Source organism: Atractosteus spatula, chromosome 9 (genome assembly GCF_055471065.1).
Source record: "Atractosteus spatula isolate fAtrSpa1 chromosome 9, fAtrSpa1.hap1, whole genome shotgun sequence".
Lineage (NCBI taxonomy): Eukaryota > Metazoa > Chordata > Actinopteri > Semionotiformes > Lepisosteidae > Atractosteus > Atractosteus spatula.
In genome coordinates, this window is record NC_142714.1 from 41,943,290 (window position 1) to 41,961,066 (window position 17,777).

Consider the following 17,777-nt stretch of genomic DNA (forward strand, 5'->3'; position numbering starts at 1 on the left):
ATAAAGTATTAAAGCCACGTTCACAGCTCATGAATTTGTTTTACTAAAATGACAGTGAACATGAAATGATAGCTTAAAAGTAAATAGCACATATCTCCCACCATTAAAATGAGCACCCCTATCAATTTGTGAACCTCCACTTCAGCACTCACCTTCCATCACAGTATTATAAGTATCAACCCCAGCAGGCCCTGCAGGATGCCAAAGGCCAAGCTGTCAGACATGGACGGACATGCGATTGCTCCAAATCTGGACTCGGGTGTACGTCAAGGCCACTGTTTTCATATACCTTACGCCTGAACTTTGAACACCACACAGATGAGTCATCAAAGCACTACAGTACCCCTGACCAGACAATTTGGCAGTGACCCACACAGAAGCTGCATCACAAGTACAAAGAAGAGGCTGCAGCTAATGAATACAAATAGCTGCAGATAAAAAGGTACGTTTGTCTGGGTCAGCTGGCTGTGCAAACACAGCTTGTCATCCACGCATACGGACTAATTTGCCGCGAGACCTGTGCTGTAATGAGGTTTTACGTGCGGCGCCAGTGCATCCTTGGAGAGAAGCGTCTTCAGTGCTGCAGGGGGTACAACTATAGCAAGGCTTGAAGTTCAGACAGGCCTCGTAAAAGTGCCGGTTTATTACATTTCTAATTTGAATGATCATTTTGGGCGAGAACAATAATAATGGCAAATAAGCAGCACAAGCAGTGATTTGATTAAAATGCATGAAACGGATGAAGAAGAACGGGAACCTCCAGCTAGGCGTCATGAGCATATACAGTAGATCAACGATATTGCAAAAAAAAAGCAGGGCTGCGTAACACAGGGACCACCCAAGGCAATCTGTCTGAGGTGCCTTCCTGGGACCCAGCAGTGCCGACTGTGCCAAATGGCACAGATCTGCCATTAGATTACAGCTTAAAGCTGCTAAAAAGAGACCGCCCAAAATGAAGGAATGATTGTGTGATGCATCGCACACATTACCAGAAAACCCAACAGCAATACGTAATGATACAAAAAAAAGCCAAATAAGTAAAAAAACGTTAATATTGGAAGGGTCCATCTGAGATCCAGGTTCAATAATCATTTGCTTTTAAAGCTATCTATAGTTACCAAAATCTGAAGACCAAAGTGTTTATGCATTTTTGATTAACTACAGTTATTTTGAGACAAAAACACAAGTAAGCAAGCCTCACTTTAACAACATTTAATGTTGCTTTGACTGCCGAGTTTGCGCAGGCTGTCAGACACTTGTACAAACAGAAAGATAAAAGAATCTACATGGAGCAACACTGATTAAGGGAAGAACCACACTCTGCCAAAGAGAAGCATCTGCGGAACTTCTGGGGAAGATGAGCAAGGACTCGGGAAGGCAGGACTTGGCCAGTCCTCATAAACAAACATCCATTTCTTTGAAGTCTCTAGTGCTGGCCTGCAGGCAAAACCAGCGATATGCTAAAAGGGGTTAAAGGTAGTGGCTTGTGCTTGATTTAATTTTTTTTAATGAAAACACTAATTTCTTCCAGGTGAAATAATATCAAAAGGTTTAGATCATCCATTAAGATGGCTATTCTGGCAAAGCAATATTACAATACCAGTCTTAAAAATAAAATTCATTTTATGCCACATTACTGTCTGTGCTACAGTTTATATTCCCTTTTAAGCATATCATCTAAAAAAATATCCATAGAATTAAATGTTTCAGCAGACTACTGGCAGTATAAGGCAAGTACTCAATAACTGTACTAGTAGTGCTGAAAATAGCTTTCAAACCTCTTTGGCCCCTGACCCTGACCTGGACTTTGTCATTACAGGAGCTGCACCACCAAAGCCGGCTCACACAGTCACTGGAATCTGTAACCAAGGGTGCTTGAGGGAAACGGGAATGAGAAGAAATATTGACGAGGACTTTTGAGGGACATCAAACACTTCAAAAGGAGACATTTGGAAAGAACATGCCAGTTGGCACTGCTTTGTTGATTCTTCCTTGTCAAAAGCAGTGGACAGCAAAGATGGGAGAGAAACATATCTGGAGAACAGGAAACCTTACCAAAGGGGCAATCCAGTATGGACTGAGAAAGGGAAGGTCTTGTGTAACTCGAGATAGGTCTTTAAACAAAAAAAAAAAGGACAGGACATTATGCTAAAGCAAACAACATAACATTTTGATTTCCAGAAGGCTTCCAAAAAGATACCTTAAACGGTTATTTTTAAGATTAAAGGCCATGGAGGACTACAAGGTCTTGAATAAACATTACACAATGCAGTAGCTGAAAAGACAACCACTGTGATGATTTCCAAGTGATACAGCAAATGGTTTTTTTGGGAGGGAGGAGAGAAGAAGCTTCAACTGCCTAATGCAGACACCCAGCGGGCACTGGGGGGAGGCAGAGTTGCCCTCAGCTGATCCTATCCCAGCTCAACCCCACCCAGTACTGTTCATCTCCAGGCTTTCTTGCTTCTTTGGCTATGCAAGCCCGGGCTCGAGACTTAACGTTGGCGAGCAAAACTTTAAGAATGCAAAATTCAAAACGGTCAGCAACGTTGCTGCAGTCTAATCTTTTTTCGGGTTAAACGGGCTGAGGTGGGCTAGTCCTGGTCTGCAAGACCTCCAGGAAAAATCGGGCTGCTGCTTTAAGTGTTGTTGGTGGACAAGTAGGTGGTGCTGCCCACTCAGAACCAGAATTTATCATCGCAATGCCCCACGTTGCTGCAAGGAATTATTTTAGTTATTTGAAAACATACAAAGCACTGGTTTTAGGCTATTAGCTCTACCTTACAGCATACTTTACATGACTTCTTTGCTGGGTGCTGGGGAGAGTGAATACGGACAAGTTCTGTATTTAGACTGAGGTCTCTGCGAGATAATATTTTTCCTGCCACAACACAGGGAACTAGTCACCCTTGTGTGAAACAGGAACTAATTCACTTTCCTTGGGGAATGCACACTAACCCTGTTTACCTCAAATATACTTAGGAACACCAGCTTGGTACCCTTCCCCAGGGCAACCCTATGGAACATTACTATCCTAGACAGGAAAAGCAAAAACATGACCTCTTCCACAATGCAACGTTTTAAGTATGAAATTACCTTTAACTTAGCAGAGTATCATTCATACGGCTGCATTTATTCTTTTTTTTTTCAGCTTGAAATGTCAAATATACAGAATTGAATATAACCTTTTCTGCTGCTGTGTAAACACCAGAGGAAATAAGGGGGAAAAGGCCAATATCTGGATTTCCTAGTTGATGACATTTTGACAGAGCAATGAGAATTTAGTTCAGGTGTGAGATGGCACATAGCTAGTGCCCTGGAGAAAAAAGGGGAAAGTCGAAGTGCACTTTCATTGCAACTCCAGCACTTTACCCTTCAGTAAAGAACAGGAAATATTTATTGCCAAGTAATCTGCACAAGGAAAGGAACAATCTCCTCAAGAAAAGTGTTTTCTTATGGCACAGAAATAAAGGTAGTATTGACCCTCTTTAAGAGGATGAGCATAACATGAGGTAGTGCAAACAACTTCAACATGGGATGAACACTGGGAATTCGGAATCATGATCCTATTTGAACACCTTTAAAACTGACATTTCCCCTTAACAAGGCTGATGACCAGGGACTGTACAGGCTTAGGTGGACCTGGTTGTGTATTTATACTTGGCCCTCATTGTCTCAGTATACAAAATGCAGTCACTTGGGTGTGCTTGATTGCAAACTGCACACAACTATGGCTGTTAAGCTGAATTCATCTTGTATACATTATGCTTATATAATAAATACATAGCTCACTATGTTAGCATATAAAGGTGAATTAACTAAGCACAGGAAGGAATAGTTAACACAAGACCCTGCCTGTAAACTGTACTAAGGAATGCCAATTCAGATTCTCTCAGGTAGTGACCAGACGTGCAAGGAAAACAAGTAGGGTAAACATGAGATATGAAGTGTAGCTCATCTCACCAAGAACTTTTTAGAATGGTAGAAATGTTTAAAAAATGCATTACATGCCTCCCATCGGCACTGGATACAACCTGCCCCAGCTTGCTGGAGTTGCAATCCCTTTTCCTGCAAGCACTGTCCTGAAAAAGTAACTATGAAGCATAATCCAATGGCAGAATACAGCTAACAGCTTGAAAACCGATATCATAAGAAAATCAGACACTAACAATATAATGCAGGTTAATTAACACTTGTGTGAATGGCTCTTGAGTCTTTCTGGAAGAGTGGGTGGGGGGGGGGGGGAGGCTTCACAGAGTCAGGAGTCAAAACACACCAGTTTCAACAGGTTGCACTCTACAATGCCAGCTACAGAACACTTTCTACAGTACAGTACTTGCATGGGCTTGATGAAAGCAGAGCCTGCACCTTTCCACTTGACAAGCAATTAAAAACAGGAACATTTACACGTCTGCCAGGGGGAAAAAAAACTAAGCACTCCTGGGTGCAAATGTGAGGGAGGAACTCTACAACTCATTTATGATATCTACAACCCCACAATTATAGTTCAGCAACAAGAGATTAGGAGATTTAGCACATGCTGGAAACCCCAGGATAGGAAAGAGGGAGGTAGATTTCTTGAAACACTGGCCTTCCTTCAGGTTAGTACAGATCAGACCTTTTCCTAACAGGCTACTTATGCACTATGGGGGCCCGAGGACCTCTACCGATTATTACCTAATAGATGAGTGAGAAAGTTGAGCTGCTGAGCAGTAAGTTTATTAAAGCAAGAGTTCTTACACCTGTTGGAATAGTTTCAGAGATTAAAGTGAATACCACACATTAGGGCTGTCTGATTCAGGTTTTGGATTGTTGTTGTGTCTGTGGGTTACCATTACAACTCGGCTCTCCCCGAAACCCAGCTGCTTACAGTCTTAACTGGACCCGTTTGCCAACTTCCTCCAGCTATTGAGGTGTAGGACTTGGAAAGGATACAGGTCCACCTCCAGGTGTGGTTCCTAGGCTATTGATGTGTCTATCACAAACTCCTATATAGGTCCTGAAAGTGAAAGGGTCAAGTCTAACTAGCAGAGTTTTACAGATACAGGAAATACAGCTGGAACTAAGGGGGAACAAGAAAAGACAATGCTTGGTGCTCCCAAACCGTCTTAACAGAATTTGCATTTAATCACTCAAAGGTAAATGAAACACTGGCACCAAGGACCACAGTATTCACAAATGTATATTTGCTGCATACCAAGACCACCGCAATTTCCCCACCCAGGGCTGTGCTTGAACAAGTCAGACGGCGTTATTTCTTCACCTCACAGAAGGAAAGAGTTTCACCATGCAACAGTGCCCTTCTTACAAAACCCATACCAATTTAATGTCCTAGCAATTAGTATCATCATGCCATTTTAGAAGCATTAAAAGAATGATGCTTAAGGAGAGGCGTGGAAGTTAGAGCTGCCTCTGCCACACAGCCCTTGAGGGTTATGAATTTGATTTCAGACACATACCTGCTGTGTGGAGTTTGCATGTTCTCTCTCACATTCCCAAGACAAACTGGGCAGGATAATTGTCTCTGTGCGTATATGCCCTGCCATAGGCTGCATGAGACCCGGCCAGGGCACAGTCGTGCATTGCATGTGCAGGGAAAGGCTCCCAGAAGCCGTGACCCTCACCAGGAATAAACAGCTTTTTGATAAGGGATGGAGAGTGACAAGTTTATCACCATCAAGCTTAATCGGGCAATGTTGTATCCATGTCTATACTTCCAAGCCAAAATCAGAGTCAAAAGTGAACAAACAAAAATCCAGTCAAAGAGCTGGACTCTTCTTGAGCTTCTGTCCACTTCCCTAAGTGGTTTAACATGATTTCTTTTATACCTAAAGGCACAGACCCAGCATGGCCATGTTTAACTTGACAGCTGCAAGTCTAGCACAAAATAACATGGATTCAGCTTGGTCAAAATGAGAAAAGATGATTTCCATGTTCCATCAGTTCAAATCGGATCACAAATTAAAAGGGCTTTGAAAACGATTCATATTTTGGGTGATACTTTAATGGAGTATTTAACTGCCGAGAAGAAGGACTCCCATATTGCTGATAACATGGTTATTGGGATAATTATCATCAATGTTTTGAACTATAAAGGCCCTGAAATCCCAGCTTTTACTGCAAGAGATACAGAGGCGATTTCAACTCCTCAACTGGTTGCTTTCCCAGTCTTGGAAAACTGGAAAGTTCCCGTCTAAAAGTAGAGCAGCAGTCTGGCAGCAGTGTGCAGCAAGGCGACTGTAAATCAAGCACAGCACCACGTACCCACACGCAGTGTCACTAAGTGACATGACGAGCCGCGCCGCTGCAGTCCTACGATGATCTCAAAATGCCAGGCTCATAAACAAGCTTCTTCGGCCCCAGGTGTGCCGGATACAGCACACAGCACCGGCACAATAGCGGAGCTTTGCCGTCACTGCCCCACGTCTCGACTTGCCTTAATTAATAGCAGATGTTTCTGCATTTGACTCACATGTAAAGTAGGCTGCAGCTCATAACATGAACTGGCCAGGAGTTCATTATATACTCCCAAGCTTCGTTTACAGTAATCATGAACTTGGAATACACAGAACTTCTACATGATGGAAAGTACCGGCATTTTCTTTTCCCAAAAGAATAAATGTTGCATCCGTTTCCTGTGAATTCACATCTGTCATCTCATATTCCCCATTTCCATTTGTTTTTTTAATTCGCATTTAGGCATAAAAAACACACACTCATTTCCTTGAAATATTTCCTTACAGTATTTGTAACTGAAAGTGATATTTCTCTCCCCAGTGTCCCACTGTAATGTTTAAAAAAAGCAAGGTAATGCCACAGATTTGTTTTCTGGGGCTCCTGGAGTAAGAAAGCTGAACCAGACTGATGCAGCTGCGGTGCAGTGTTGCAATCTGTGATGGACTCACAGCTGGAGTATTATTGTACATTCTTTCAAACCCACAGGGGGAAAAAAAAAAAGTGTGACTCAATCATTCACATTTCTGCTAGATAAACAGGTCAGGTGGAGAAATAAGTACAGTTCTGCAAAACAAGCTGTACAAACAGATCGCAGAGCCTCACCCCCTTGGCCCCCGCTGAGGGCGGATGACAGCAGTCAGTACCACACCAACTGGACTGACTCACTCCCTCCAGGCAACCTGCTAGACACCACGGCCAGAGCCGAGCAGGAAAGCAACAGATGAGGCACCAGGAGCAAGGCAGAAATAGACCAGGGGGCAAGGCAGAGGCACCAGGAGTAAGGCACACTTTACAGAGAGGGACACAAACATTAGAACAGAGGGACAGAAACGGTCACTGGATTTCCCAAATACTTGCTCAAACAGGGCACACCTTAACTAAGTATCCTCCATGACCATCAGCCTCTTCAGAGTGAGAAGAAGAACCCTGACTTTCAGTATTGATAAACCAAACACGTCTTAAAGGACAAGATTACAAATTACATTGTTTGTTGCAGTACGTTACTTGTGGACCCTTAGCATGCCACCTAATTATTCAGTAATAAATATCTGAAGATACTCTATCCAACTCTCCTTTGTAAGTATGAAGGTAACAAATTTCATAAGGATATGGACGTCTAAACTATCAATCAGCTTGACTTTGGAGCAAATGAATAGAGGAAAAATAAACCATTGGATGAGTTTTGACAATTTTATCCCTTCATTAGCCTTCAGAAGCTTAACAAAGATGCCACAATCAATTGAAGGAAATACCTCCTTTTTGCAGAACAATCATTCCATTCTAGTTTTATATAAACAGGAGACTTACACTGCCACAAACCCATTACAGTATTGCACCGCACAGTTTCACATTTTAGGACATAAAATGAGGTTCATCTGTATGGTAACGGACTCTATGTGACAATCAACATGGATTTAGAAAAGGAAGGTTACTTTAACTTTCTAGAGCTCTTTGAACAAGCAGTATCAGTAATGGTCAAACAGAATGATATGGGTAGATTTTCAGAAAGTTTTTGATAATGTTAGTCATAAAAGATCAACTCTCAATGGACAGGAAATAGGCATTGAAGGTAATGCACTTACGTGAATTCAGAATTAGTTCATGGGAAACGGAGGTAACAGATAAGATGTCAAATATTCAAAACAGGATGATGTAACTTCATTTAGAATATTGTGAAATGTGCTCACCACATTATAAAAAGTTACCACATTGGAATCAACCCAAATAAGATGAACCAGGCATATTCCTGGGCTTAAATGGATATCCTTCACTAACAGATTAAAAGAGTTGAACAAGAATCACTATAAAGGGGATCACAGGGTCCTTCCACAAGCAGAAACATTTGATGAAGCCGATACTACAGCCTCTTCCAAGAAATGCCTGGACCCGTGGACCCGATCAATTACGACAAAAAAAAACACATGAGCTGGACGGCCTGACTAACCTCTCTTGTTTATAACCGTATGCATTTGTATACAAATGCATCTCTGGACTGGGAGATCACAACCCAATCGATCAAACTTCTTACCAAGCCGAGTTTGAACAGTGAAGAGAACAGCCTTTCAGAGTATACTTATATAGGCATATTTTTATGTTTCACTTCAATTAGAACAAAGTTTTTCCCTGTTTGAACTGCCAAGAGAACAGGCAAGCTAGAACTACTGAAATTTCTTAAATCAGCGCCGATTTTACAATAGCATGTACAGGGCTTCTGAGGGGTGCCATTTTAATGGGCTGTAGTGTCAAGCCTAGCCACACTATATAGGTGAACCACACAGTGCTGTGCAGTACCTTCCATTTCAGTTTATATTACCATTAATCCTGGTATCCGTAAACTGGACTAAACAAACATTAGATTAACTCATGTCACATCCCACTGCATTATCAACGTGCAACCTCTTACATACATTCATCCCATTTACTCAGAGAATTGCAGACTGGGGTGCCACCACAGCTAGACACCAATGCCCGTACAGCCATTTATTAAAAGACGTTAACGGGACAGTGATGCATATATCGGTGAATCAGGAATTGGCTAAGAATGAACAAAACTGTTCTGCACCCCAGCCTCTCCTTACACTGCATGGTGTTTATAAACTTTTAAAGAGCACCGCATATTACTGATATTTGTGCAGATTCATAAGTCCAGTTCTCTGGTGACTGGAAAAAAAAAAATCAAATGCCCTGTTTCAAAACGGGGGGAAAAAAAAACAAGGCTAATTTCTGAAGTTTGTGTGCGATTGTCCTTCACGAACTAGAGTACAGCAAGCTCGCCAACATCCCACAGATCAAGGCCCTGAAGTTTCCAACACCTGTTCAATTCACTGAATGAATGGCTTCCAGATGACACCGCACCAGGAAGCACTCAAACGGGGCGGCACACGTTTAACCTACTTGGAACTGGCCGGCTCGCTTCATCGCTTCCCAAGCAGCCAGTGCTTAAGAGCTCTCTAAGCCCCCGAGTGGCAGGATCCTGATTGTTCTAAAAAGGTACAGCAATGGCATGAAGCGCACTCAACTCGCAAGTGCTCCTTATGCTGCGGAGCAGGCCAGGTAGCAGCTGCAAGGAGAAAAGGGAAAGACGGCAAAAAAAAAAAACAGAAACGAACTCTGCCTCTATTCATCTCACCAAGAAATGACTAATACCCGCTTCCCTGCTTCAAAGACACTTACTTCTTTCCCATGATCATTTACCCTGAAGAGAAAGACTATATTACAGATTTATGGCATATAAAAAAGTCAATAAAGAGCAGGGCCAATCCTTTTTATTTTCGGATGTTCTACAAGGGTGCAAAGTAACAGTTAAGCACTCCTGGCGATGATGGGCAAGCTTCCTTCTTCTACTGCTAAGCCGGACAGCCCTACAATCTAACATAGGCACAGATGCTGAAAAATCATGACCATTTATTTCAAGCAGTCAGATGTTTGCTGGTGACTCTATATTCTCACTGTAAGCCAGCCGTAGGAGGAATGCAAACTTGCATCGTACTATACTGAACTGAAGTGCCTGGCATGCTGGTAAAGATGGAAAGATGGATCTGCTGGAAAGATCCTCAAGAAATTGACAATGTAACAGGAATGTCTAGAACAAAGAGGAATGCCAGTTCTTTCCCCAAGGTTAACCCCATTAAAACACAAGGGTCAAAAGATAAGAGAATACTGAACGGAGTGATGACATTTATATCTCCCTTATACTTTGCAGGAAAATACATTTAGTGACATTTTAATCAAACATGCCGATTCAGGTTCAACATCAACTAAGCATCCCAGCGTACTGCCGATAATTTGTGCCCATTAATTTGACAGTTCCACCTTTATTACTTTCAATATATAGATCAACTTTTGCTTGTGGAAAACCATTTAATTATTCCTAAATTTCAAATGACACTAAATCCTTGTCAGTTTTATGCGAATTAGAACAGTGGTTCACCCAGTCCTGGAGACCGATGTAGCAGCTGCATTTTGTTCCAGCACAACTCCGTTACATAATCATTCAGACCACTTTATCCAATCCAGGGTCACAGGGGAGCCAGAGCTATCATAGCAAACAATGGCTGCAAGGTGCTATACACAGGAGCACCCAAAGGAAACCCACAGAAACACGAGAACTAAAAAAAAAACATGCAGATAGCACCTCATGGCTAGAACTGAACCCAGGGCCCCAGTGCTCCACAGCAGTAATGTTAATCAGTCTGTCACCTCACCACCCTCAGTTATATAATTCAACCCTTAATTGACCTGTTAATAGGATTAATTTAAACTCTTTAGTCAAACATTAAGATCAAGTTCTTAAACACGTAGGAGGTTGCCTTTTAACTACCGTTTTATAAGTAACTTTAGTTAAACTTTTGAGAAGAAAATCATGTTTCCACCACCCTACTTAGGCAATTTGCTTGTTCAGTTAAAAAGGTCAGGAGGAACAAATTGCAAAAGGCAGTATTGCAAGTTATTAGAAATACAGAGCAAAATACCAGGAGGAGTCCAGCCCTGCGTACTGTTCCAAGAGACTTGAGACGCACTCAGGAACAGCACTCTTGCCACCTGGACAATGTGCTCAGGTGCACTTTATGAGAGAGGCGTGGAGACAGAGTTAAGTAAATTCTAGAGATTAGCCTCTAATCCTCCTGCGGTGTGTTACTGTGTGGATATGGGTCCAAGCACAGACTGATCCATTTCTGACCCCCTAAATCATTTTAAAACTCTGGGCCAACACGAGTCCATTACTTATGGCAATCATTTCACTTATCGCAGTAGTCACACAAGGCCTGACTTCTCACCTGTCCCTTCGCTCAGGTATTGACCTGGGCAGTGTGCAAGATGGACAGGTTATGTTTGATTGTGTTTTCTACATAAGCAAGGTGCATCTACACAGAAAAAAAACAATTTCAAAAGGATCAGAGAAAGGCTAAGAAGATTAATCAGATACTGTGACACCTTGACAGTGAGGTTTCCCTTTAATGGTGGCAAACTCCCCTTCCTCATACAGCAGTCCATTTTCCTACAGGAATAAGCAGCCAAGACAAATCATAAAACCCCAAACAAGCATCTTCTTCAGAGAGTAGCAGTGGAGTCTTATAACTGTATTTTGATTCCCTGTTTATTCTCGTTTTTAATTAATAAACCAGGGTTTCAAATTAAGAGAACAGAAAAAATGGCTGGATATCAGTCTAATGATGGTGCAACACTCATACATCAACACAGTTTTTGCTCCAGGGTCTGCTTACTAATAACACATTCAGGCGGCCTGCAGATTAAACTCCAGGTGCACTGCACAACAGTTTCATCGTTCACAAAAAAGGGTTCCAGACGCTTACAAAGCAAGTTACATTTCACATCTACCAGTACCAGCTTTGCAGAAGAAAAAGTGTAACTCGCCATGTTCAGATAAATCATAAATAAGGAAAAACAAAACAAGGTTCATTACAAGCATACAACACATTTCGGAACATTCCGGTCATTCGACAGCCGGGCATCGCGAGATACGTTTTACAGCTCCCTCTTCAGAGGCTGGGCAAGGTGGGAAAAGAACAACAGGTCAACAGCATTGCATCTCATTCACCTCTGCTCACTTACAACTCCATTTCCCTCCGAGCACTACGGTTCTACCTGTGGCATATTGTTCTAATGTACCCCTCTTCACCTGATCAAGCTCACAAATCCAGAATTTAACTCGGCACTCCTGAGCCCAGACTACCGAACAACTAGAAAAGGAGATCTCGGATAAAACATTGGAAGCCCGCTTATAAGCGGCTAGTTCAAATCCTTCACCACATGACTGCTGGTAAATGTGTAAATGAAAACCATTTGCCTGCAAACACAGGCTGTGTACAGTCTACACATTATCGCTTCCTAGAGATCCTTCCTTCCTTCCTTCCTTCCTTCCTTCCTTCCTTCCTTCCTTCCTTCCTTCCTTTCTCTCAGAGAAGCTGCTGGCAGTTGCTACAGTGAAAGTCAGTCATTAACATTCCCCAAAGACACATTCAGTTACTAGGACCCTGACATTTCCAGCTACCAGGAAGCACCTGACTCTTAAGCCAAATCCTGGCACGTGTACTCTAGAATTTGACTTCAAACCTGCTTTCGAAAAGGTGAAGAAATAAGAAAAAAAAAACGTCTTTTAATGATACTTTGAAACTTTTTTTCTGATGTTTCAAAGGAGAACTGCCCTTGTCGCACCTTCAAGAAAATATTATTTAATCAGAACACCAGGTTCAGATTCCTGACTTCAGTTTCCCTCGCTCCATTTTTTTCCCTAATTTTGCTTCATTTTTAAATTTTCCACAACACACTCAACTCAGGTGTTCCTCCCTGCGTTTCTGGCAGAAAGGGACACAGAAACATAACCAACCTTTTGAGGCAGCAGTCAGTCCATCGGACTTGGGGAAGTTTATCCTGGCGTAAGCTCCGCTTTCAGCCAGAGGAGGTGGAGGGGGGACGGAAGGGGGCACCGGGTCGCAGCAGCCCTGGGGGTCTTCCCGGAGGTCCAGGGCGATGTAGTTGAGGCCGTTCTGATAGCCGGCAGAGGTGTTGCGACACATCCTACTGCTGGAGCTGCACCCCACGTCCCCCGCAATCTCCAGGGAGCCCGTACCTTCCATCCGGAGCCAGACACTGTCAAAGGAGGCCGAGCTGTGTCGCTTGCTGCTGTCCATCAGGAGGGCACTGGACTGAGGGGCACTGCTGGGCGCACTGGGAGAGGAGGAGAAGGTCTCCGAACTGTGTCGCCGCCTGCCCTGGGGGTCAGCTCGGATGACCTTGGGCTCAACAGGGGGGCTCAAGGCTGGCAGGGCAGGGTAGGGCTCTATAATGCGAAGTTGCTTCACCATGGCCGAAGGGCTGCTGGGCTCCCCTCCCAGTTTAAAGGTCATTTCCGTGTAGTCATCCGTCCGCCCACTATTGGGAGTGGATGCGTGGGGCAAAGTGTAGTCAGCGGGGTTCCTGGGGGCTACTGGCATGGGCTGTGGGGAGCACCCTTTGGGAAAGGCATTATCAAGGTCCAGACTCATGTAATCCGGAAGTGGGGAGCGGCGCTGCTCGCTACTGGAGCCCAAGGAGGATGGGGAGCCCTCAGCAGACAGGGAGCAGGGTGTGAGTAAGACCTTCTGCTCGTATTCAATGTTGATGTACTCTCCGGGACTGGGGGGCTCGCACACGCTAAGGGAGCCATGAAAGTTGTGCCTCTCCAAGGAAAGGCGTGTGGGTCGCACAGCTCTCCCATCTCCCGCGACGGACGCCTGGCAACCATTATGCATCCCAAGAGTGGGAGAGGGGCCGCTAGGCACCCCCCGGCGGCTGCATTCAATCACTGCATAGGCAGGCTTTGCAGGGGAACACATGGGCACATATTCATCACTCTCACGGCTCTCCCGCAAGGGAGCTTTGTAAGATCTTGGCAGGGAGAAGTAGGAGCTGTAAGACTTTGGGAGATCAGGTGGCGTTTGTGCGCAGTGGCAGTCGTTCGAGCGCTTGCGATGGGTAGGTGCACCGTTCTGGGACATGTCCATGTATGCGCCATTGGAAACGCGTCCATTGCTGCTCTGGGGACAGGTTTGAACAGGTGAGCAGCCACCACTGGGCAGCATCATCATATAGCCCTCAGAGTCCACATACTGGGAGCATCTGGGGCTGACAATCTGTTGGGGAGCTGAAGAGGTCTTGGGATGCATGGGCACGTAGTCAGCACTCCGTTTTGGCGCCACACCAGGCATCATGGGCATGTAGCCATCATCCTTGGGGTTACCCTGATGTTGGTATGCAGGGGGCTTGGCCTGGTAGTAGTTCTCTGGATAAGGGCAGAAGCCTGACTTGGGGGAAACGGAGCAGGCCCGGTGGCCACTGCTTCCCACTGGGCTGGCCTCCGCACAGGGCTCATCCAGCGACGAGGTAGTCTGGGTCATTTTCTGATACACTGCAACGCCACTGCTGCTGCCGGGCCTGGAGAGGGAGTGAGTCTGCTTCCGGAAGCCCTTGTCCACCTCTACGCAGTCCTCCCTGGGGCCCTCAGGACAGCCCAGGCCCTCTCGGTGCCTGTCCATTGCCATGTAGTCATTGAGGCTGTTCTCCTCCCGGATGGGCGGCGTGTTGCCCAGAGAATCGGGGGTGTTGCTCCTCACCCGGAAGTAGCGGAAGTCCCCGGGGCTGGAGCCGTACTCGTCGGAGGAGTTGAACCCCCCATCACTGGGCGAGCCGCAGATGGAGGCACTCGAGGGCCGGGTCAGCGTGTCAGAGGCCGAGCCGTGCCCGCTGCTGGAGGAGACGCTGACAGGGCTGGTGGTGGAAGGAAAGTGGGAGACGGGCAAGGAGGCTGAGCGCATGTGGCAGGGAGCCCCCGCCGTGGCCCGCACGTAGCGGCCCCCACCGCCCTCCTGCCTGCCGAGGTTCAGGCGGGCCGCGTTGAGGTGAATGAGGCTGCCCGTGACAGAGCGGAAGGGCCTGCTCATGGTGCCCTCCCCCTCGCTGGAGGTCCGGAAACGGTAGCCCCCACTCTTGCTGGCGGGGGGGGTGCCCACGATGGTCTCTGTCCGGGAGCGGCGCTGCAGCCCCGTCTGGCTGGGGGGCAGGTTCCCCAGGTGTCTGCGGGTGGTGATGAAGGCCAGCGGATTGGAGCTGGAGGACTGGCTCTTGCTCCGGGGCCGGAACTCGGCAAAGGCCTTGAGGGCCTTCATGGTCTCCAAGATGGTCTCGTGCATGTTCTGGGCCACCACTGAGTCGTCCACCTGCATCCAGATCTCCCCGGGGCCGATGGACGAAGAGCGCCCCACCTCGATGAAGAAGAAGCTCTCTGAGTGGCCGCAGCGCCGGATGTTCATGAGCTGCAGGTTCACGCAGGGAGTCTCCGAGTTCAGCTTCACGAGGTGAAGGCTCTTGCTGGAGAGGCACAGGCGGTACACGCCAGTTAAGTTCTTGGTCTGCCCCAGCCCCTTGGGTTTCACATTCACCTGCCACACTTCTTTGAAAACAGTGCCAGGAGTGACAGTGCCATACCCGTCGTCCAGCTCCTCCGAGTCCAGGTGCCCTCTCTTTCCCTCATTCATCAAGTCACTTATAGCGGTGTACCAGTCCTCCTGATCCTGCTCATTCTCAGCCACCATTGCGAAATACTCGTCTTTCGTGTACAGGGCAATGAGGTGCTTGCTCTTGGCATCAGCCCTCTTGTTTACAGTGAAGCACTGGTATAGCGGGATCACTCTTTTCGGGGGGCAGGCGGTGGCGGCGGATCTTGTGCTGTTGCGGAATTTCTTTTCGCTGTCATAGTATTCCAGCCTGCTGGGGCCCAGGTGGCTCTGGCCTCTCAGCACGAAGAACCGCTTGTGGCCGTGCTTTTGCTTTCTCAAGTAGCCGCATTTCCTCACGTCGTCCAGCCCGTCGCTCCTGGCGGCGGTGGCGACGGCGGCGGCAGCAGCTGCCACAGGAGCAGCTGTAGTGCCGACAGCGACTTCTTCCTGTACGAGGGACAGGGAAGGTTTTCTCAGCAGTTCGTCCTGGAGGTTTTCCTCCGAATACTGTTGCTGCGCCTGCTGTGAGCTGTGGTGAAACGAGAGCGGCAGGTGTTGCTGGTATTGCACGTTGCCAATATTAATTAAAGATGAAGGGATTTCCCCGACAGAGGTGTCGCCGTTTGTTGTGACTGTTGTTTTCGACCCAATTGCGCGCTGTTGTGTTTCCAACAGCAACATAGCGGCGTTGTTTTCTCGACAATCTATCAAATTTGCCATGAGAGAATACGAATAAAGGTCACTTTACCTTAGCTTTACCAGTGATACAGACCCCATCTCGGGTGCCAAATTCTGAGTCCGGCTCAATTTCTTTTTTCCAAAAAAAATGATGTTCTCCGCTCGTTCCTTGCTCAATATATATCCACCACAGACAGCAGGCACAGAAATTCAGCCAATTGCTACATAACCGCATTCACTCGTTTCTATAATCAATCTCTCTCACACAGTACACAGCTCCACGGACCACAGCGAAAACAACACGTGACCTTTGCGTCAGCCACGACTAAGGAGGGGAGGGGGTGAAATCCCAGCATTTCAATCGGGGATCAGCAGAATGTTAGTAGGATTGACGTCGCTATAAGCCAATAGAAGCGAGACGTTGTACTGTTACGTCATTTCAGCAAACCAATCAAATAACGAGAGGTTGCGGTTTTTTTGGAGGGTGGTTGTGGAGGCGTTCCGTGTCCGATTGGCATTTCTAATTACCCAATCATGCGGTTGATCTCAGTTGCGTCCATATTAAACTACCCACTGTGGGCCAATCGCTGTGCAGCGTGGTTGAGTTGAATGTGGTAGTGGCCAATCCGGCAGCGGACGGTCCTTGGCCTAGTTCCTTTAAACTATGTGTGACGTGGGGAGAGCTTGTAGACGTAAACAAGGCATTTTCTCGGGTTCACATTTTGTCAATTCAAAACTTTATTTAGCTCATAAACGTCTTGTCTTGTTATTTCTAACCAATTTGATTTTTAAAGAGTTGATCTACTGCCTTTTATTTTTGTAAATGCAAATGCTCTAAATACAGTTAATGATAAAGACTGTAGCAAAGTATCCTTGTTATGCGCTTTTATTACACTGCGAAGTCATTAATGTATTTGTGCTCGGAAGATGTAATAAGAGCCACGTTTAATGCAAACCCTAATCACTGTCTTTGTACTGGTACTTAAAATGAATTTATCGAAAGATTATACCAGTAACTATATTGGACATAATTTTCCCTGTATGTTTGATGACGGATAAACGGGCTCGTTTATGTATCATCACCGGTTCGCCGTACATTCACGCGTAATTATAAAGTTATTCGCGTAATGTCCGTAGGTTTTATACGACATTAATAGTGTCAGTTCATAAATCGAGGTATTTAAATTGTTTACAACGATTTAATGGCTCCTACGAAGCATTCTTTGCGTTCAGTCTTATTTCCTCCGACTAAACTAACCATGGCATTCCAGGTAAAAAGAAATCTACGGAAATCGATAAACTAATCGTAACTGCTGATATGATCTCACATACAAAGATCAACTGGGTCGAGACTTAAACAATGAAGTGTTTCCTCATGCTGATTAATGAGGTGACGATGAAGGCTGGCCATTCTTATTAGCTAACAACGTTAATCAAAGTGCCTTTTATTTGAAATGATCATTATGTGATAGTGGGAGAAATACAGAAATGTAGAATACTACAAGAACTCAATAAAGCAACATAATGAGCAGGGCAGTAAAGAATTGCAGAGTCCACAATACTGTGACAAAAGTAGTCCCCAGTAAAGCCTTAGATGAGTTTTAATTAAAAGTCTGACACCTTTTGTCACCAAAGAAGAAATTAAGC

At 45.4% G+C, this 17,777-nt stretch overlaps 1 protein-coding gene across 1 annotated transcript in view; it reads right to left on the bottom strand.

Moving 5' to 3' along the window:
• The window catches only part of irs4b (insulin receptor substrate 4b), a 32,283-nt gene extending 15,900 nt beyond the window's left edge, over positions 1–16,383 (bottom strand). Inside the window, exon 1 of the mRNA XM_088925468.1 lies at positions 12,806–16,383. Coding sequence (XP_088781594.1) covers positions 12,806–16,172 — 3,367 coding nt within the window. The 5' untranslated portion in view covers positions 16,173–16,383. The remainder of the gene's footprint in view (positions 1–12,805) is intronic.
• Between the last annotated feature and the right edge of the window lie 1,394 nt (positions 16,384–17,777).